The 23,012-nt window shown below is 45.0% G+C and overlaps 1 protein-coding gene across 1 annotated transcript in view; it reads right to left on the bottom strand.

Annotated features, from left to right (window-relative positions):
• The window catches only part of UNC13C (unc-13 homolog C), a 1,404,640-nt gene that overhangs the window by 653,110 nt on the left and 728,518 nt on the right, over positions 1-23,012 (bottom strand). The window contains exons 15-17 of the mRNA XM_069624856.1: positions 20,052-20,120; positions 12,856-12,945; positions 5,613-5,741 (exon numbers count right to left, since the gene is read on the bottom strand). Coding sequence (XP_069480957.1) covers positions 5,613-5,741; positions 12,856-12,945; positions 20,052-20,120 — 288 coding nt within the window. The remainder of the gene's footprint in view (positions 1-5,612; positions 5,742-12,855; positions 12,946-20,051; positions 20,121-23,012) is intronic.

The following is a 23,012-nucleotide window of genomic DNA, read 5'->3' as shown; positions in this document are numbered from 1 at the left end:
GGGGATGACTTCTGGGGGAAACGACAAACGTATGCCTCTGTGTGAATGCTGTTGGCGTATCCTGTCGGCCAGAGGTTCAATGACTAGAGCAAAGATTACTGGTGAGAAGGGACAACCCTGTCTCATGCCCCTGGCTATTGGGAATTGGGTCGAGCACAGGCCTTCAGTGCGAACTCTGGCAATAGGGGAAGAGTACAGGAGTTTAACCCATGATCTGAAGTTAGGGCCAAAGTTGCATTTCTCAAGTACTTGCCATAGGTACCTCCACGAGACAGGCTTTCTGCATATTGAGTGTAGCTGCGACTGCTTGCGTGTTCAGGTCGATCCGGGCCCGTATGTTAAATAGTCGGCGCAGATTAAGAGAGGTGGAGCGACCTGGGATACATCCCGACTGGTCCGGGTGGACAATTTATGGCATATAGGGGGCTAATCTCAGAGCTAAAACCTTAGTGTAGATTTTGACATCGCAGTTGATAAGCGAGAGGTAGCGGTAGGAGCCATATTGTGTGGGGGGGTTTGCCTAGTTTAAGTAATACTGTTATTATTTCTTCACGAAGAGAGGGGGGAAGGGTGCCCGTACCACAGGCCTCGCTCCACAGGGTCGACAATTGTGGGACAAGGCAAGATTTATAACATTTATAAAATTCTACTGGGCGTCTGTCAGACCCAGGGGCTTTTCCAGAGGTTAGCAGGTGCTATAGCCTTGGAGATTTCTTCAGACGTGATAGGGATGTCTAGAGCATCTCTAGTTTCAGAGGAAAGGACAGAGAGCGGTAGACCGTCTAAGAATGCCTTTATGTCAGCAGTAGTGGCCTTGTCCGTGTTGGAGTACAGGTTCTCGTAAAAAGAGCGAAATTCAGTGTTAACATCATATTATGACAGTGCCAAAGTGCCATCAGCTCTCTCTATGGCCGGGATTTGCGATGCACCATTCTCAAGCCGAATCAACCTAGCTAGGACACGACTAGGGTGCTCGCCCTCCCTGTGCCTACGTGCGGACTGGGGGTCATCAAGGAACTTGCGTTCCCGCTGCGGATGAGTGTGAAACATGTCTAATTCAGTGCCTGTGCTGACAAGAATGTTAGCCAGCCAAGAGGAAGCATACTAGGTCTCAAGGAGGGCCAGTTTAGATTCACTCTCAGCAATATTTCTCCGCTGAGAATCCCGGCCTCTTTGGAAATTGCTATGCCCCTAATATAAACCTTGAATGCCTCCCAGAGGGTGATCTGCGATTTGACCGAGCCAGTGTTCACTGAGAAGAAATCGTCTATGCCGGTTCCTATTTCGGTTTCAAAAGTGACGTCTAGTAGGGAATGTGGTTTCAGCTTCCATGAGCGGGTCTTTGGGTCGTTCGCATTCCACCACAGGGAGATCACTACAGGGGAGTGGTCCGAGAATGTTCTGGAGAGGATAGACATTTGGGTAACGGTTCTGACAAGTGTATCTGAGATACGCCATCTGTCTGTACGTGAATGGGAATCGTGTACTGAGGAGTAGAAGGAGAACATTTGGGAGTCGGGTCGAATTAACTGCCACACATCATTGACTTCGAATAAGGCCTGCAACTCTATGATGGTTCTGGCTGCCCTGGAAAGTTGACGGGGTTTGGAGCCTGATCTATCATAGTCAACATCCAAAATAGTGTTAAAATCCCCACCCCAGTGTATAGAGATAAGAGGGAAACCAGAGAGCAGCGTGGAAGTCGGGATCGTCGTCGTTGGGGCCATATATGTTTAGTAGCACTACTTCTCTGTCCTGCAGGGCCACAAAGAGCAATACATATTTTCCCAAAGGGTCAATGTGGGTCACCTTGTGCTGGAATTGGAGACTCTTATGAAGAAGAATCATGACTCCATGGTTTTGGGTGGAGTAGGCGGTATAATAACGTTGGGAGCCCCAGGACCTCGCAAACCTCTTATATCCATCGGAAAGAGCATGAGTTTCTTGCAGAAAGATAAGTTTAACCTAGTGGCGTTCTATGTACAATTGCATTTTACGCATTTTAGCATGATTGCCCATACCCCGGATATTCCAGCTCATACATATAACACTATCATCTGCCATTGTGTTGAGAGTACAACATCAATAGATGATCTTTCCAACCAAGGATCACGATACAGAGCCCCGAACCAGGGCAGTGGGGCCTCAGTCTGATAAGTCCCACCTGGGAGGATTTAGAAACTCGAATTCCCAGCTACATGTCAAGCATTTTTTCAACTATAATCCATTCCCCACCCACCCCTGCCCCCACCACTCCCCCAATCAGAGAGGTAATAATCTCAAAAAACGTTAACCCAATCACAACCAGCGGCGACATCGCCTGGGCGGCCTTGCACCGGTCATGAGCGGCAGTGCATCCGAAGTGGGGTATTGACTAGGCATTATGTGGTGCATAGTGTGATAACAATACAGGAGCAGCAAACCAGCGGGTCAGAGCCGGATGCCGGGTGGTCTCATCGGATCAGTGGTCTGTTGTCAATTGTTCATCCGAGCTGCCTCCCGCACTAGAGGTTTTTAACATTCAATAGTAACCAAAGATCGCGGTATCCGACTCAGCTATAATGCGCAATCCTGAATTTGGTGGAGTATAGCATAGAGTATTTAACACCGATATCGCGCGGTTTCTTCTTGACGGCCAGGAAGGTTTTCCTTTCTTGTTGGATGGCCACGGTGAAATCTGGATAAAGATGAATCTTGGAGGACCCAGGAAGAAGTTGCCTTTAGCCCTCGCCGCACGAAGCAGAGCATCCCTGTCTCGATAGTTCAATACTCTAGCTATAATGGGGCGGGAAGGAGCCCCGGGTTTGGGCTTCACCATTAAGGATCGATGGGCTCTCACGATGGCGAACTGCAGAGAGGGTTTTGGAGAGTCTAGCAGAGCGAGCAGTGTACGCTCTATGTAGTCTTCTATGGGACCTTCGATGTTATCCTCTGGAACCCCGATGATGCAGATATTATTGCACCTAGAACGCGATTCATGGTCCTCATTCTTCTTGCTGACATTGCAGACCTGTCTGGTCAGAGTGTTCACCTCAGGCCAGAGGGCTGCGATATCGTCCTCAGCCGTTCCGACCCTATTCTCCACCTCAGTCACCCGAGCATCTGTCTTTTCCATGTGGGCCTTGATTGAACATATGGTCCCACGCATATCATCCAACTCTGAATGAAGAGCAGTGAATCCATTGCGCATAAATTCCATCATTTTCTGTGACTCTTAGGCTTCGGGGGATGATGCCTCTTACTCTGGTTGGGGTTCATTCGGTTTCTGTGCTGCCTTAGTATACATATTGATAGAGCTTTGCTTCTTGCTGGTTGCCTTGGTCATGATGTCTTCAGCCATGCGGATAGTAGAATTGCATAGTTTCCCCACTAGCACTAGTGGGTTCCGGTTCGTAGGATGAGTCGACACATGGTATGGAGTGACTAGGGTGTCCAAGGTGGTATTTTGTTGAGAGCAAGGTTGCAGGGTCTTGTGTCCTAGAGTGCTGACAAGCCAAGTAAGCTTCACGTGGAAGTATGACTGTGGTAGTTATTGAGTCAGGGGATCAGCCAGGCAGGCAGCAAGCACCCGAGACAGGAAGGGGCAGTCACACCCACTGTACCCCGTGTCCCAGTGGCAGGGGGGACAGGATCTGTCCCTTGTCTTTCTCCCCACTGGGATAGAGCAGGGCACCCTAAATCGCTAGTAGCAGTAGCTGCGGCTAGTAGATCAGTTGAGCCTACAACCAAGTGGACTGTGGCCTTCCACGTATATCAGAACTAAAGCTAATGTCCACGGTGGTCAGTGCCGCCAACTCGTTAGTTGCACGTGTGTGGCAGCCCCCAATCAGAGGACCACCAAGAACCTTGTCTGCAGGTGAATGTCATGTACATCCAAAGTCTGGTGTTGGGTAACAGGAGGAGGAGGACGTGCAAAACAGAGTTCTCAGCAGGAGGTGATGTTTATAATACACGCAATAGTTGCAGGTGAAGGGTATGAAGTTCGCTCGCCAGGCTCTCCATTTCGTGTTTCAAAGTTATTGGTTGTATGGCCCATGTGTGTAATCCTGCAAGCGAGGGGCCCAGGCGATCTGTCGTGAGCAGAAGGGTGGCCCACATCAATTGGCCGGCAGATTGGATAGTGCATCGTGTATTGAAGCCATCAAGTGCCACCACAGCGAGTGGGGCTCCCTCCACGTCCTTCGTGTCCCCAGGGGGATCGTTGCAAGTCAGCGGGGCGAGAGGGATGACTGTGTCCACCCACCGCACAGTTGGCCCATACCTGCAACTTGTAGGATGATCTGTGCCGCAGCTCCTCGGGACGGCCAGCTGAGAACGTTGGGACTTGCGGGCCCTGGCCACGGCCAGCGGCACCGTCCACAGCAGAAGGGCTTCGCTGCTCTGGCAGGGTTCTTAGAATGCCACCAGCGTAGTGCCGTCCAGATAGAGGTCTCTCAGCCAAGGTGTCCGTTGGTGCCGAAGCTTCGGTCTGGGAGCAGAGTGCTACCGCTGGCGGGCCGTGAGAGCTGGCAGCTCGAGGAGGGCGTCAGAAGGTGCTCACATAAATGCCCAGATCACAAAGGGGGGCAGCAGAACCACTGCATCAGCCACCGCCCCCCTAAGCAGAGTAGGCAAGGCGCGCGGATCAAAGCGCCAGGTGCCCCTCCCCCATTAGGCCCACGCAGCCTTGCCGCTCGAGTCTGTGCCAATCCGCTCCCCCTGGAGGCGCAGTACGGGTCACTGCAGGGGAGTCCGATGGCACCCTTGGTACAGCGATATCTCCTCAGTGGTTTCCTCCTAGGGGTCGGGAGATCGACGAAACCCGCATGCAGGTTTTGTAAAGCAGTTGATGTGTTTCCTGAAGGAAAACGCAGCACCACAACTCAGTATTTCGGAGTCAGGATCTCCCTCAATGCAGAGCTCACGCTCAGGTGCGGCCATACTGCTCAAGCACAACAGTACCCCCCTAATATTTGTGTTTTAACAACAACATGTGATATCCGATTATCTGTTCTAATCAGACTTAATTGTCAAAACTGGTTATTATTTTCCAATGCAACAAATAAGGCAACATACAGTTTGTCACATTTAATAACAACAGTTTTCACAGGGGTAACACGCTGGTCTTGGAAGCAAGACCGTGCACAGCAACAGAGGTTCGAATCCCGGATCTGCGCTTAGAAACCGAACTTGGGTATGGTAATATGCGCGTTATAGAAAAACAATAAAATAAATACCAATGGGATGGATTTTGAAATTTAAAAACAGCATATCAAAGAATGCGTAGCGTCTATTAATCGCTGGCAATTTGATCGTCAGTTGTTCAAATTCATTCACCCTGGGTAAAGTGATCCACTATGCTGCACTTTCCCCAAATATGCTAGGACCTGTGTTAGTTCAGTGAACAATACCAGTCTTAGTATAGGTGGGGAAGGGTGTTTGGGGGTCCGAAAAAGGAATTTCGTCCAGCTGGAAATCAAATTGCCAGCGATTAACAAATAAAGAACCATCAAAGATATATGAACAGACAAATCCTTTAATAATTTGATGATATAGCACTTTTTAAAGGACGTGCACCATTTGTTAATTATATTTCTTTTACGTGAGATAAAAAGTACATAATAGGATGTTACCTGATCTAATAATTGGTTGTAAAGTTCATGGCAATTGTCAAAGATGTATTTGTAGGTGGCATCCAGGCACGCTCGGACACAGTCTTTCACAACAGCGCTGGCTCTAGGAGGAGACTGCAGCTCCAGAACCTGCAGAAGAATCATGTGAACACATTATTACTCAAAGGTAGTGTAGCCAAATTCAAACAATGCTCATAAAGGTGTACGTCTACATTTAGTCAGTTCCATTGAAGTAGGCCTTGTGTGATAGCCATGCTGTCATGCTTGAAGTACTGCACTTCAATTGTTCTGCCAGCCAATCATTAAAGTTGTTTGTTTGATTGTTTGTTTGTTTGTTTGTTTTATTCCCTTATAATGTGCACCAAACCCGTAGGTAGCCGGGCACAGCAGTACAGAAGATGCAGGGCTTGGGTTACAGGGTAGGGTCATAGGATGCATACAATTACAAATACAGTATATTACATTACAGGTAGAGAAATGCGTGGTAAGTACAAGATATAATGAGGACATCAATTTGGAATTCAATTTGGATGTAAGGCTAATCGCAAGAGATCATGGTTTACTTACATGGCCTGTTTCAGTAGAACTAAAAATAATACCTATTGAGAATGGGAATGATATTTCACTCACACGTGTACGCATATGCTTAGATAAAACAATACAAAAGAAACAACGGCCAAGAACCACATCCCTCCTGATTTAGATTTGGAAAAAAAATGCACACACAAATAACAGGGAATGTACTTTAACATGTTTCTGTTTCCCTCCTTGCCTCGTTCCCTCCCAATATGGAGACATTAATACTGCTCATTACTGTTTCTTTCCTGCGGCATCAATGGCCACATGTCGACGATGGGCTCCCATTGTTGGGCGGTGCAGGGGGCGCAGCTGCAACATAACAGCAGCCAAATCCTTTTACAGTGTGATGCAAGAAACACACATCTGTCCCTGTATTTTCCTCAATATATTGATATAAAATTATTTTTGTGGATCTGTAAGGTTTATTATTTTATTAATGTGTTTTACACTTTGTTATAAATTATAACTCTAAAGCAACTTTCAGCACATTCGGTTGTGTGAAAAATGTGAGCATAACCACAATTTTCCAAGGAAAAAACAGCATCAGCATTATGAAAACTAACCACATGGTTAAAAGAAATGTACAACTTTTAAAGCATGGAGATATTTCCTAGAATACTACATGAAACTTATTTAGTTGCCCATGTGGGTGTCAGAATCAGTGTTATTAAGTAGTCATATAAGAATAACAGTGTGAAAATGTGTTTCTAACATTAAAGTATAGTTGAGGTTGATGTTTTTCCTGTAAAAATGAGTGAAAATCCTAAATGCCTAAAGACGCAAGCTGCTCCTCACTGATGATGCATGAATCTATGTAATTTCCTTGCAGGGTTTTCATTGAATCCCATTTCACTGAATTTGTTTTACCGAATTTTATAACAAATGAATGTGGGGGCAGACCGCCCACACCCTCTGTTCATCCCCCCACACCTCCACCTTTCAAAATACCTAAACCCACACCCGATCTACATATTTGCAGTAAAATGCAGTAAAATCTGTGAAATGGGATTTGATGATAGTGGCCTGCAAGAAAAAATTGGAATTCCTTTAGCATTAACTCCCTCTGTGGTGACACCTCAGACAACAGTCTTGCCTGTCAATGCAGTTGCAGTCTCCAATGCGAGCAAGGATGGTAGCGATGACAGATGCTTCAAGGTTGATATCAATGTTGGGCCCATTGACAACTGTGGTGTAATTGCCACATTTTCTTTAACCAAAGCAATGTTCTGAATATGGCCTGGGGACAATGGACCCGTCCCACATGTCGGTGGCTACAGGTCTGGGCTTTTTCGTCCCAGTCTGTTTCTTCGTCTCATCATCGAGGATTAGGTGCTTCTTTTATCCTTTTCAGGCCCCTTCTCACATCTGGCCTTGTGCAGCCAGGCCAGGAATCTCCTCTCCTCATCAGTCCTGGTCTTTGAAGAAAGCCCCTAGCAAAGGTCACAGGCCTCATCATCGTGGGGTTCGAGATAGTAGAGGTAGTGCTTGTTGGCTCCTCTTGCCCAATCTTCTTTCTGAGGGATTTGAGGACCAGTTTAAAGAGGGACAGCGTATCTTTCCCTTCCTGGCTAGCCACAAAGGCTCCTCTCCACCACAGACCAAAGAGCCCCAGCATTGCCTACAAGCCAGAAACGTTGAATTTTATGACAAAAACCTAAATAGACCAACACACCGGACAAACCAGGAGCTAATTCCTAGAGGTTCCTTCTCCAAAGGCAGCAACATTATCTGAACGGGAATCCGTAATTCTATAGAATGTGGGCCAGCAGCAGTGGGTATGTCACAATGACTTGCCTCTGCCTGGGCTCTTAAAGGAGCAGCTGCCTGCTAATGCTGGGTGGCTGTACATTAAATGAATGTAAGTGTCATAGGTTGTCACTGGGTTCCCAGTCTACTGATGGGAATGTTTTAAAATATCTACAAAATACCATAATACGGGAGACAAAATGCATCTGCTACTTTGCAATTTCACAGACAGCACAAATGCACTTGGTAAACCCTGACATTTCTAAAAGATTGGTGTGATTTTTTGAACTTTGTTATCTCTGTGTGTAGACTGCTCAGATACCAATGCTCCATTCTCTTAGTGCTGGATAAGCTGAACTGACCATTAACTAATAAAGGGATGCAATAGGCTGGTAGTATTTTATTGACTAAACAACCGTGCATTCAGATAATTAGGGACTAGAGATATAAAGACAGTTTTTTTTGCATTACGGAGTAGTTGTCTACAGAAGGGTGGCTCAGTAAGAAAGTTTAACCCTTATATGTGCCAAATCTAACACAAGGAACATTCAGGTAGATTAATGGATCCAGGTATCAGTTAGACTTCTGCCCAGTGCATACAATATCAATCATGTCTTCAGGACTTGTTCCATAAAGAGCCTGGTGAACTACGAAAAGAACAATTAAGATAGCATAGTGTTGATCTGGGCAATAGAGCGCAGCTCTAAAGACATATTAAACTGGCTTTAGTGAAGATGATCCATCCCCAAACATTTGTTTGGAAGTAGTATAGCTTTAAAAGATATGATCCTAACAATGTGTCCAAAACAAGCAGGCAATTTGCAAACCCTTGTGAATCCTGAAACTCAGAAGGCAGACACATTGATACAAAGATTTGTGTGCTGTCATAGTCAGAAAATGTAAGGAGGTTTAGTCCAAACACTTTGATTAGAATCGCCAATAGTTAACTTTGCACATCAGATAAGACGGGGGAGGGTGCCAATTACTAAGGTACTTTACAACACAACATCATTAGATAAAAAGGGTGCATTTTAAAATAATGTGTTCATTTCGGTAAGGAATTACTTAATTCAACACAATGAATGTATACTTTTTTCAAGATGTTCTAGTTGCAGTAGGAGGATGTCATGTTACACAATATCAGAAAACTGTGGACAGGTCTAATAAAACAGAGGATCACACTCATCCACCCGCATCCTCAAGATATCTGTGGCAGTGATAAGGGCAGGATGGACTCTTCTTCCACTGAAGAGCAATTGCTGTAAATCTCGTACATGTGTTAGTAGCTGTTTTGCAAAATCTGTCTCCATTAACCTTGAAAGGTAATGCAGTTTGAGCTAGGATAGTAATTAGTGGGATCTGGCAGGTCCAAGATGGCATTTTTTAGTTTTGAAGAGAGGGATGGACAGAGAACCATGGTCCTAAGATGAACGAGGGAAGAAGTTCAGAACTGCCTTCACAGGAGGGAAAGAGTGTCTTCCAGTCCCCATGATTTAGAGTGTCCTAAACATGTCTTTCTTGTCTGCAGCTGCTGTCCTGCGGGTCACTCATTCGCCCTCCTGGATATTCCACCAAGTATTCCCATCTGCTACCCCCTAGCTCTTTTGATAGTTGTTGGGCAATAAGCACTGGGTTGGACTCCAGGGTAATATCAGCTTTCCTCTCCTGATTAGGCCAAGTGAACTCATTTCCCAACCTGGCCTAGGCTCCTTTGTTCAAATACAGGGTTATGATCATCTTCCTCATCCTCATGATCACACTCCTCCACCTCCGAATCACCTTCCTTCTGATCCTCCTCCTTCTCCCTCCAACTTCTGTCCACCTTCTCCATTCTCTTTCTCCTCTTCCACTCTCTATTTGCCTGTCTTCCTCTCACTCTCTTCTCCCCTTAACCCAACTTCTCTGCTATCTCTCCTTCTCTCCCATCTTTCCTTCTTCACCTCTTTACCGCTCCCCCATTCTCTATCCTGCACTCATCCCTCCTGCACCTCTGCTCTCCGGCTACTAACACCCACACCTCCCCACTACTGTGCTTTCTTCTTATACCTTAGCAGGGTGGGGGTTGAGGCAGGTATCTGATCAATATCAGCTGGGTGAGTGGCGCAAGCTTTTCTTCCTTCGACAAATTGGATTCATGACTAGCGTGGCGGTGGGTCAGTCAGCATCCACTTTTGTCTCATCAAATTTTTACTCTCATGCTCACAAACACGCTCCCTTGGAAATAGCTGCTTTCTCACAGCTGTAATAGGTTTCAGATATGAGGATAAGTTTGGGATGGGGACCCGGGTAAACTGCGGTCCAGCCCTGCATCACGGCGGAGGTGGCATTGCTCATCTTCCATGGTCACCCCAATCTCCTCCCCTAACCTCCCGCCTGTGACCTTGTCACATGGCAGAGCTATACCTTATTCCAGAGACACATGTATTATCTGATGCATGCCAGTAGCTGCTTTAAGAAATGTAAGCAATGCTTTCTATATAATGAAGTGGACACCCAATGTAGGTGTGCTTGGAAATATTTGCTATTAGCAACTATATTCACAAACTGTTCTGTGAGAAGAGAAGAACGTGTCTCATATTTGATCTTGAAGAGAAGACTGAAGAAACAGATTTTCTATATATTTTATTTCATGATTAGGGTGTATATAAAAGTTGTGGACTGGATTCTATTTCATAATAAAATGTTTCAATCTTTGGTTAAAAAACTGGATAAGGAATGACATGCTTTACGTCTGAAAGGCACTATTATTCAGAACCATGGGACTGAAGGTCTTAACAAACCAGCATCTTCCTAATTTAAGCCCTAAATTCACAACATTATGCAGAATTAGAATGCAAGGACAAGGGACCCTTCACATACCGCTCCAAAATCTACTGCAGGCAAGTATCCTGACTCATGACGCGGAATTGGATTCAGTTTATGGGACTAGCTTCAAAAGGGAAGAAACTCACAATCAGAATATTTATGCATATGTAGCGCTATAAATATGGCCGACATCCAAACACGTATCGGCTCCCAGGCCCTATGTAGTTGGAGAGTTGGGGGTCAGCCCTTCACTCGTTGTCTCTGCTGGGTATATATTAGCAGTGACGGGCCTTAAATGGGTCGTCACTCAACATTTTTTTTTTAAATATGTCCTCTATTTTAGGAGAAGAAACTTGTGGAAATGGAAATTCCTCGGTTTGTATGATTATCTGTACAAAAGGCAGAGAAACGTGGACAAGGATCTGAAAATACCCAGTCTTTCCCCGCACTTTACTTGCAAACTTGGCAGGCCAGATAAATGGGTAACTGTCCCAACGACAGGTACCTCCCAGACACTACTCCTTGGGGAATCAGTAATGTTCCTCGGAATGCCCCTGGCACTCCTGCAGGAAGTTCTGAGCTGTTGACTTTTCAGGTGGCCACAAACTTCCAAGAGTTCTTGTGAGTGAGGAAAACACACAAATTATTAACAGAATTTAGGGGCATCTCCCTCTCTCTCTCTCTCTCTCTCTATTCTCTCTTCTCCCTTCTCGCTTCTCTTTCTCTCCCCCTCCCATTGCTGCTATGTGTCCAGTCTAACATGTTGTAAGAAAGGCACATATGAATGTGCAATGCAAAGCTTTTCAGACTCACATTTGCTTTCTCTGAGGTGAAAAAAGAAACGCTCATGCTTCGCATGAATATTTCAATACGATTTTACATGCCGAACCCTGAGCTGGGGATTTAAATGTAAAATTGGCATTAAAGGTGTAGGGTCTTTTCACACCATTTACTGCCAATCCATAGCCATCAATCCATGGGTGCTGAGCTCCTATCAGCCCTCGGCTCAAAGGGGTGAATATATGCAAGACATGTGGTCATGTTGCCCTATACATGATTCAGTTCCTGTGCATTTCATTGGGGAATCTGGAAAAATCCGCTGTCCCAAAGACTTTTCCTAAGTCAGTCTTTTTCACTGGCAATATTGCAAAGATGTAATTAAAAAAGTCCCATTACCCTACTGCTGGCATGGTACAACTGTAACCATGGTGACCCGTGTGTTCGAGACCTAAACTGGGGTAAATGGCATCATTGGACATTTTGCCCATGCAACATAGTGCGCAACCGAACTTAATTTTGGTAGTCTCTTTGATGTTATAATTTCCTGCCGAGCTGTGGGAGTGGATGTTTGTATCCAAAATGTTGTTTCGTGGCAGTCTAAATGGGTTTTGATTCGACAATTTGAAAACTCCAAACTGCAACACAAGAACAAACCTATGTAGCAATTTACATCAGAATTAGTAGTCTTTGTCTAAATAAGTGTGGGCAAAATGGCAGTGCTCTTTGATTTGAAACGCAATATTGCGTTATGAGGCTTGCATTTGCAAAAGAAACGGGAAAGGGTCAGTAGTAGCAATTTAATTCCTCGTGCGTCATCCCACTTTCTTCTTGTTGCAGTTTCCCCGTACCTATCCTGTCCCATTTTGCTGCCTGCACACTGCAACAGTCATGAGCTGAGAAAAGCTTTCAATGACGCATTGGCAAAACATTATCCTCAGTATTTGCCAAAGGCCATATATTAGCCATGGTGCAGTGTGACATGCTTTGACATCGGAGTAGATGGTTGCAAAGTGAACGTTAGTGTCCAGCAAGCGAACAAGTCATCCATCCCTAAGACATTTAAAGATGGCCGCCAACAAATTGCTAGCAACGGCTGAGGTGTGGAGTCCTCTTTCAGTTGTGGCAAACACCTGTATCTTCGAAAAATACAACTACTGCTAGCAATTATTGCCTTCTTTCCAAGCATCTGGATTAGTAGAGACGCACCGAACATTCCTTCTGAGGGTCAACAGATTACAAAACACAAACACACTCATCAAGAACAACACGCAATGCATAGCTGCACGATAAATAACCCAAAACTTCAATTGTAAAACGGGGGCAATAACGTTACCTTCATTCGAAAGAAAGTGATGCTTGTTAGCAGGTCCACTGTGGATTTCAAGTCTTGCAGTCTTTCCGAATTGCTGGCTGGAAAGTTTTCCTGTACAGTTTGTTTCAAAAGAAAATAACATCACAGAACACAATCAATACATTAATAGTCACACAGTTCTGTATGTATAGAAATGTGTGCAATGATTCATACATTAATTCGCCCCAACGAAATTAAGATAGGTCTGCTTTTTTTTCTGAAACATACATAAATGTGTCAAACCAGCAGTTTACTTGTGAGAGGATACATTGTTACCTTAATAGAAGTACAAAGGAAAGGAGTAGAGATATTTAAAAAAAAAATCATGTAGGCAATTTCTCTTATATCCTACTTGGAAGCTTACGTTCGCGGTTCTAGTACTGAACCTCCTAGCCTCAGAGAGGATGTGTTTCCCCCGTCTCCTAGTAGACACTATTAAGTGGTCTGCACCAATCCTTGCGGGGGATTCTCATTATTGGTTGTCTGTGGAATCTGACGATCTGATTTGACCTCGAAGGCAGATGTCTTGTGTTATGATGTAAGTGTAAGTTAAAACAAGTTCATAAAAATGTATTACCAGATCCTAGTTAAACATTGAGCTGCACTATGAGCTCATTAAGTTCTAAGAATGTTATTCTAAGAATGTGGATGAGAGACAGCAGAGAGACTGCAGGGAGAGAGCCATGTTGGCACTCGGCTCTCATAGGCCGCTGTCGCTGTAATGAAATAAATTACTGTTTCTTCATCACTGCTGCCTGGAGCCCTTATTTCCTCATTGGCGACGAGGATGGCTCTCAGCAGTGTCTCCCTACTCCTTTGAAGTCTCGTCATAGCGTGGCCTGCATTATTCCACACTCCCGTGCGACAGCGGACGCTGCAGGAAGGTCAGGAGGAGCGGAACAGGTCAGCAGGCGCGTCCCCTGGGGGGTAATCTTGCCTTCCCCATTACTGTATTGACTCTGTCTCAAAGCAACAGTGTTTACTTTCAAGGATCCCTAGCATTGACATTATCGTTGCTGAGCAACCTGCCCATGCAGTTCTGGCAAGTTTCAGGAGCCAGCCATTATGACATGTATCCATTCTGTGGATGAGCAGCCATCATGTTCCAATTCAGACTGATGAAAGGAGGATTGTGACATCATACACAAGGGATTGTACTCATACAAGACTGATCCCTTTGTCTGCATAGCACAGCACTGTCACTGCTCAGTCTGTGCATCCACTGGGCATACTTGAACTGATCCAAAGTCTATTGGTTGCATCCAGCAAGCCCACTCTTTACCACCTTTTTACCGCTAAAGACATGGCAGCTTCAATACCTCCGCCAATGTCATTTTTGAATGAACCTGGACGCCCCCAAGTTAAGTGGGACAGGTGGAAAGACATGTTTGAAAACTACCTGGTGGCAATGAGAGGAGAGAGATTCAGCTCAACTCGCAAAAAGGCATTATTACTTCACAATCTTGGTGTGGAAGGCCGTGCAGTGTTTGATGGGTTAGGCAGTGCACAAGCTGGTGAAGCGGAGGACACAGATGAATATGCCCTTGCGATTAAACAACTCAAGGATCATTTTGAGCCTAAGAAAAATGTTACATTCGAGAGGCACAAGTTCTTTCAGCGTACGCAGGAGTCCTCAGAATCCGTGGAATCGTACTTAGCCTCATTAAGAACATTAAGCCACTCCTGTGAATTCAAACATCTATCTGACTCGTTAATTAGAGATCAGTTACTGAGGTGCACAAATAATATTAGGATACAGGAGAAATTGTTGGCAAAAGACATGAAGTTGGATGAAGCAGTGGACCTAGCCAGAAGCATAGAACAAACCTCACAATATGTCAAAGAACTGAAGTCTGACAAACAGAGTACCCAAGCTGCGTGCGCAGTTGATCACAGGAAGAGACTTAATGTCGATACAAGCAGGAAAGGAACATGGGGTGCGAAGTGTACCAGATGTGGCAGTGTCAAGCGTGGTCCGAATTACCCTTCGTGCCCAGCAAGGAATGCTGAATGTTTCAAGTGTAGGACCAGAGGACATTTCGCTAATGTATGCAAGAGGTCATCAATAAATCTCTTAGAAACCAGAGACAACCAAGAAGAAGGTGCTCACTCAGCTTACAACATACAGGAGGTGTACTCCTCGCAAGACAACCCCAGACATGTCTTCGAGATTTCGACCATTGGAGGAGGAGACAGCAAAGGTCCAACAGATGGTTTTGTAATTGATGGTCAAGAAATACTCATGAAAGTTGACACATGTTCCCCATGGACCATCATTTCTAAAGAGACATTTAAAGATGTTCGAAAAAAAGATGAAACAATGCTGGATCCACCAAGAATTCGGCCCTGCGGCTATGCGGAATCTCCTATTGAGATGCTGGGACAGTTTACTGCAAGTGTGCAATACAGAGGTGGAGAATGCATAGCTGACATTTTGGTTGCAAGAAAGGGAGCCTCCCTTTTAGGTTGGGAGGAACAAAGGAAGTTGAGAGTCAGGGTGCAAGCTAACGCCACTGAGCCTGTCACCATTGCCGAGATTGATGATATGTGGTCAAGAGAGTTCCCAGAGGTCTTCACCGAAGGTCTGGGCAGACTCAAGAACTTCGAACACCATATTAGACTAAAGAAAAAATCTCAGCCTATTGTTCATAAAGTGAGACATGTGCCGTTAAACATGAGAGCGCAACTACGCAGTGAACTCAATACCTTAATAGATAAGGGTGTCATTGAACCTGTTGAGGCCACAGAGTGGTTGTCCCCCATTGTTTTAGTGGCCAAAAATAATGGTAAATTAAGAGTGTGTGTAGATTTGCGCAGCCTTAATCACAATATTCTGGTGGAGAGACATCCCCTACCCAACATTTCCGAGACACTCTCCACTCTTGGCGAACTCAAATTGTTCTCTGTCATTGATCTCTCTGCTGCATATCACCAAGTTCCCCCTTTCCCGAGAATCGCAACATCTCACTGCCTTTATCACACCTGAAGGCACTTATAAATACAATCGCATGCCATTTGGGTTGGCCTCGGCCGCATCTGTGTTCCAAAAGGTGATGGAGGAAGTGTTAAAAGGGTTGGAAAATGTTAAGGTGTTTCAAGATGACATTCTGATTTTTGCAAGTAATGAGCATGAGCATAACAGAGTACTTAGGGCAGTACTATGCAGACTGAAAGAGGCAGGGTTAACGGTCCAAAGAAGCAAATGTAAAATAAGTGTTGAGGAAGTGGAGTATCTGGGACACAAAGTTTCGAAAGAAGGTATTTCTCCCAAAAAGTCACTCATAGAAAGCATTAGTAATACTCCTCAGCCCCAAGACAAGGACCAACTACGTTCTTTCATGGGACTAGCGGAATATTACCATAAATTTGTGAATGGCTTTGCATCCATCTCATCTCCATTGAGGGAGTTACTAAAAAGGAATGTGAAGTACACATGGTCCAAAGAATGTCAGGAAGCATTCTTGCAAATCAAAGATTGTATAGTCAAAGCCCCATCCTTAAGTGGATTCATGTTTGGCAGGAAAACGTTGCTTTCAGTTGATGCTAGTACCCTTGGCTTAGGAGCAGTTTTGACTCAGTTTGACTCAGGTAAAACTGAATACACAATTGCATTTGCATCCAGGCCACTTAGAGGAGCAGAAGAAAATTACTCAGTCATTGAAAGAGAGGCCCTAGCAGTATTTTGGGCAGTCACGCACTTCAAGTTCTTTCTATGGGGTCAACCTTTTATTGTCAGATCAGATCACAAGCCTTTGGTTCAATTGATGAACGGTTCTGAGTGGGCTAAAGGGTCTCCAAGAGTTTTGAGGTGGATGGTAGAACTCTTGGTTATAATTTCAAGGTGTGTTACATTCCCGGGAGGGAGAATGTGGTACCAGATTGTTTATCCAGATCACCTGTGTGTGATGGTGAATTGGAGGGAGCACCTGAATTTCAAGATTTGAGCATTGCAGAAATTGAGCATGATGCCATTGATAAAGAGATGTGGATAAGAGCTGGTGAGGAGGATTTAATATTGAATCAAGTTATGATTTGGACCAGAGAAGGATGGCCTCACAAGAATATTGTGGGAAAAGAGTTTGACAGATATTTTGGTGTGAAGGACGAGTTAAGTATGTCTGAGGACGGATGTAAACTTAGAAAAGGAAATAGGATAATACCCCCCAGTGGAGTCAGATCTCATTTAGTGAATATAGCACATCAAGGTCACCTGGGCATGGGAGGAACAAAGAGATATTTGCGGCAATATTTCTGGTGGCCTGGGATTGACAGCGATGCAGAGAAGTGTGTTAGGGGTTGTAGAGAGTGTGGTAAGAGTGACAAGACCAAGATGGTTAGAGAAGTACCAATACATCCTGTCAAAGTACCGAGTGAACCATGGCAAAAAGTTGCAGTTGATTTGATGGGACCATGACAAAACCTTGACAATGGGTATAAATACATTGTTGTGTTAGTAGACTACCATTCCAAATGGATTGAATGGAAGGCTTTGCGTGAGGCAACTACTGCAGAGATGGTGTTATTCTTCGAGGAAGTGTTTTACAGGGAGGGTTTCCCGACAGAATTAATCACTGATAACGGAGTACAATTCTGTTCTGAAAGGATGTTAACTTTCTTGAAGAAATTTTGCATCAAACACACTAGAACTGCTTTATATCATCCAAGGGCCAGCGGCCTCGTTGAGAGAGCCAATAGGTTCATAAAGGGTGGTTTGCAATTGGCCATGGCTTCTAATCTAAGATGGTTTGGTGTAGTAAGAGAAATGATATGGAACTACTGTACCACACCACACTCAGTTACAAATGTATCTCCGTTCATGTCATTGAAAGGGAGACAACCTGGAACAAAACTATGTCCAGGGTGGATGGACTTAGCCAAGAGTTCCAACATTGATCGCGAGAGAATTATGACTCTCATCAAAGAAGCACAGGATGTGTACAAAGAAAGATTTGATGAGGACAAGAGTGTCAAAAGTAATACCTGGAAAGTGGGAGATTGCATTCTCATAAAGAACCCTAAATTCACTCCCAAATGTGTAGAAAGCAAATACATTGGTCCCAAGAAAATATCTGCGGTAAGAAACAATGTAGTAATTGTAGAAGGGGGGGAGTGTTAGTCAATGTCCAGAATTGTGAAATGTCCAGAATGCATGACGGACAATGCACATGATAAACAAGACAATGGTGAACATGACAATGGTGAATTTGCTAATAACAGTATCAGAGACTCTAGTGTCATAGATAAGTGCTCCAAGGATGACAACAATTCAAGGTCTGCAGCAGAGACACATTCAAATAGAGTCAAGAACAAACCCGGCTGGTTTAAGGATTATTATGTGGAGTAAACAGCTGTATGCACATAAGGGATGAGATGTGTTATGATGTAAGTGTAAGTTAAAACAAGTTCATAAAAATGTATTACCAGATCCTAGTTAAACATTGAGCTGCACTATGAGCTCATTAAATTCTAAGAATGTTATTCTAAGAATGTGGATGAGAGACAGCAGAGAGACTGCAGGGAGAGAGCCATGTTGGCACTCGGCTCTCATAGGCCGCTGTAATGAAATAAATTACTGTTTCTTCATCACTGCTGCCTGGAGCCCTTATTTCCTCATCTTGCACAATGTAAAGTGATCACCTCACCCTTCCGCAGGCAACTAATTGCAAATACTAGATCGATGGCCACAGTGAGCAGTGCCACCAAGACAGTGAATGGGGAAATATGGTCAAATATGTTTGCTATTACAAAACAACACACATTTCAAAGACTTGGAGCTCATAATTGCACTTCTAGTGAAAGGGAACAGGGTGTGCTTTTCATCTCTTATCACAGCTGCGACATCAGTTTTCAAAACTAGGCAACACAAGTTCACCTGCAACAGCTGCGAACGCGATTCCAGTAACCCCATGCCTGAAATATGCTTTCCCTTCTGCACCTATCAAGAGGACAGGGGTGCCTTCTGACCCCCATGCAATCTGTATTTCCTGTTTAATGTTGAGGAAACAGGCCTTTTTACAAGGTGCTTTAGACCCAACCCCAGAAAGACCACGCATCAGCCACCCGGGGCTTTACTACAGAGACTTGGTACTGGTGCAAAGTGCATGTTGTGCAAGTTATTACCATCAGGGCAAAACATGCATTCAATGCATGTTTCCACCAGGGCAAAGCTTGCCCTGGTGCCAATAGGGCTTGATGTTTGCACCAAGCCAAACACAGCCCTGGCAAAGACGTGTCAAATAAATAAATACATACCTAAGGAATGCATTGAAAGAATAATTGCAGGAAAGGTGGCAATGTTTTACCTGGTGCTAACACCGTGCAAAATGGCACCTGCAGTGGAGCGAGGTGCTTAGAGGATCAACACCTCCATGCAAATGGGAGGGCAATGACAGCTCACAGTAAATCAAAACAACCCTAGCTCCCTTGCTAACAATATTTAATGATGTAGTTGTAAAGCTCACACCAGTAAATAAACTGCTTCTAGGGACTACATGCTCAAGAGGAGGTAGAGCAAATTGATCACCGGGGAGGGAACAATCTAGAAAGAACAATCTAGGGCTGGACTGCATAGCCAAATAACCTGTACTAGCAGTGATCGAAGTGAGTGGTAACGGTCGGGAGTTGTGTTCCACTACTTTATTTTTTTTATCTGTTTACTATTCCTCTACATTTTACGACCATAGTCACCATTCTATTTAGAGGATTAGTCCATTCAGGTCCCTGTACAAGTGAAAAGTTGCAATAGGAGCCTTAGTTACTAGTCATTAGACTATTGCAATGCCCCGGCTGCAACACCTTGCCACATGTTGCACTATGCTTCTGCCTACCCTCTCCCCTGTCGAGACCACAGCTCCACTACTTTGTTTGGTGCACTTCTACCACTGACTTAAAGTATTTTACAATGAACCTCAAAGAGAGCGGCTCACTTGGCGGGGGGAGTCCCCCATGCAATGGTAGGGAGAGCTGCCAAGCAACCCTTCCCCCCAAAGAAACAATGTGGAGCAGAACAAGGAGCCGCACACTGATGTGAAATTGCCACCCGAACCCCTTTCATAATTCACGTTTTGTTTTGTGTTGTTCTTCATTTAGATATATGCCAACAGGAAACGGTGGACAAATACGAAGCATGCACATTCATTCACTTCCGTTCCATTGTCTTTGTCATTGCTTGTACTCACCCTGTATTTAGATAAGTCAATCCTCAGCGAGTTGTGCAGCTGATCCAGCAATTTGATGAATTTTTCTCTCTAAAAACAGTTAAGGGCACAGGTGAGATTCGGTGCTTTGCTGATGAAGCAAGAATAGAACGGGTTGCATAGAAATGTAGAATGCAGCAGTTACCAAAGACAACACTCACTGACATGTGATGGAGTAAAAGGAACTGTTTACAAATGAAGATCCACTTAATGGCTAACACTGGAGTGGTTTCCATGGTTTCAATCCTCGCCACCCTCTCATCCAGAATGCTCTATTGCCTGTGCTGCATTGCGCAATGACAGTAGCGGGCACGATCGTATGCCAAGTTATTTGCAAGCCAGCGCCACGTGGAGTGGGCACATTGATCCATGCCCTTTTCCTTTAAACCAAGAGCTGCAGCGTCTTCTTAGCCCAATCCCTTCCCCTCTTCAACCAGCTCTGCCCAGGATTTTGCTGACCTCTCTGTTTCTTTGACTGACAGGGATATATGTGGACTAATTTATTTGCACCCTATCATAGCTGCCCACTTGTACCATATCGAATTCTAGACTTAAAATGGCTCTTGCATTGTGTGGGCAAGTCTCTTAATCCAGTATGGCCTACGTCACTTCATGCCAATCACATGGCCTCCATTCTGACCAATTAACAATAATAATAGTTTAGTTGTTTTAATATCTTTTCTTATTTCTCGCAATATTATTTTTTTTCGGAACTTCCCAGTATCGCCCCATTTCGCATTTACCTGCACACAAAAAGCCTTCCGGTCCGCCTCCACACACCAATCTTGGTAATTCCTTCTCAATGTTGTACATTTGAAATATTGTCTTTGCTATTTATACCCGTGACCACTCTCTTTTTCTTAATTCACTCTGTTGTGCATCAATCTCAGTGCATGTACCTCCGATGGGGGCAGAGAGATCTCTAGGGGGTGCACCTGGAACTACCCAGATGCAGTAAAATAACAGAGTATCCAGAGCCCCTTCTCGTGGCCCACAGCATCAGACCTAGCGAAGTGAGCCACTATTACTGTATCAACAGAGCAGCATAGCCACAGGAATGAGCTCTTGCAGAGAGCTGTAGCTGTGTGTTGCTAGGTCTGGAACAGATCAGGGGCTAAGCTAATGTCGGGGCTTGAGGCTAGCTAGCCTTTTGGTTGTAGCCCCTGAGCTTCTATCCGGGGCTACAACCAAAAGACCCAGGACTATAGCCCCCCTAGCTGCCTCTGGCTGTGTGTTCTCTAGTAGCCAAGTATTCAGTACATTCCTGCTTTAAAGCCCCTTCGCGGAGCGGTAGCTTGGCTGCAAGTCCATTTCTCCACTTGACGGTCCCTAATAAAGCCAGCACGGTGGTATGAAGGGATGCTGGCAGAAGTACCACAGATTGCGTGGTGCATACTTTTGAGGCAGTACAGCACTTGGTTTTCCCTGCAGCAACATCCATTGGATCCATCCTCACCAATGACCAGCAGAATCAGCCAGGGCACCACAAGACCGCAAAGACTTCAGTTTTAGTCTCGGAGACACATGGTCCCCATGCCACCTCCACCCAAACCAAAGATGGAGATGAGGGCTTTTGAACCCTCAGCTGCCACAAGAGAGGTACGCATTAGGAAAATTACAAAGTGGGGAGCCATAATAGCCTCTAGATAATACGTCTATTATGGAGGACCAGAGCAGGACCAATCACAAGACAAACCTGGATTGAGGCAGGAAGGGCACCAATCCAGAAGCTTTAGGGACAAATCCGGGGAACTATACCCAGAGAACCACAGGTTGTGACAAACACTGGATTACCGAGCTGGAAGCAAGAGTCAGAGAGAGGGGAAGATTATCCTGGGCTAGTGGGTGAAAATATCACTACCTGACAACATCTCTAGGCAAAGGGGGGAAGACATAGCTGCCTGTAAAAGTATAACAAAGGTACTACCGCAAGCAAGATCAGTGTACATGCTTGGTGGTGGGAGGGAGTAAAAAAGGCACTATAATCCAGGAATGAAGAACCCAAAAGCAAAATGGGGACAATGTCCCTGAGACCGGGTGTTAGAATAAGGAGAGGTGAGAAGGGCGGGTGGTCATTTAAAGAGACCTCAAAACAATTTTGAGTACAACCATCCCAACCCTTTTTAGAACACTTAGGGCCCGATTCAAGGAATTATTTGCACGGTTCAAAGTAAGTTTGCACTGCTGAAAAGGGACTTTGCACTGCCGACCCAATCCCTGATTCATGGAACTGTGCAAAGTGTATTTTTACAGTGCAAAGTCACTACAAAGACATTTTCGCAGTACAACATGACTTTGCACTGCAAAAATACATGTTGCACAGTTCCATGAATCAGGGTTTGTGTCTGCAGTGCAAAGTCACTTTTCATCAGTGCAAAGTCACTTTCAACCGTGCAAAACATTCCATGAATCTGGCTCTTAGCCTATATTGAGTTCTGGTTAACACCCCTAACCGCACTAGGTGTTCTCTCAACCAAACCTGCTCTGTGAAAATAAGGGTTTTAGAGGAAGTTCCTCAAGGGTCAAGTTCACCACAGTTAAAAATCCCTTGCCTGAGGAGGCGCGAAGTGAAGGAGGACACACGTGCCTAAAGCAAGTCGACCTGCAGCTTGAGTTCCCAAAGCGCAATAGCGACATCTCTAAGGCACTGCTGCTGCAATCTGGAACTCCCTTGCTGTTCCTTTACAGACAGTGACATCGCTGTTTCCGGAATCTATGCTAGAGTCCACCGGTTCCATTCTGCTGTGCCTATTCTGTTTCTTTCAAAAATGTGCATTCTGCAATTATGGTATTCACGTGTGAACAGTGTGTTAAGTGGTCTACAGCAGGGGTCTGCACTCTGGCTCTCCAGGCGCGTTGGACTACAACTCCCATCCACCCTAGCCAACATGGGGATCATGGGAGTTGTAGTCCCTAACACCTGGAGAGCCACAGGTTGCAGAC

Source organism: Ambystoma mexicanum, chromosome 11 (genome assembly GCF_040938575.1).
Source record: "Ambystoma mexicanum isolate Mex_15411 chromosome 11, UKY_AmexF1_1, whole genome shotgun sequence".
In the NCBI taxonomy this organism is placed as follows: domain Eukaryota; kingdom Metazoa; phylum Chordata; class Amphibia; order Caudata; family Ambystomatidae; genus Ambystoma; species Ambystoma mexicanum.
The sequence above is the reverse complement of the archived record's forward strand: the minus strand, read 5'-3'. Positions and strand labels throughout refer to the sequence as shown.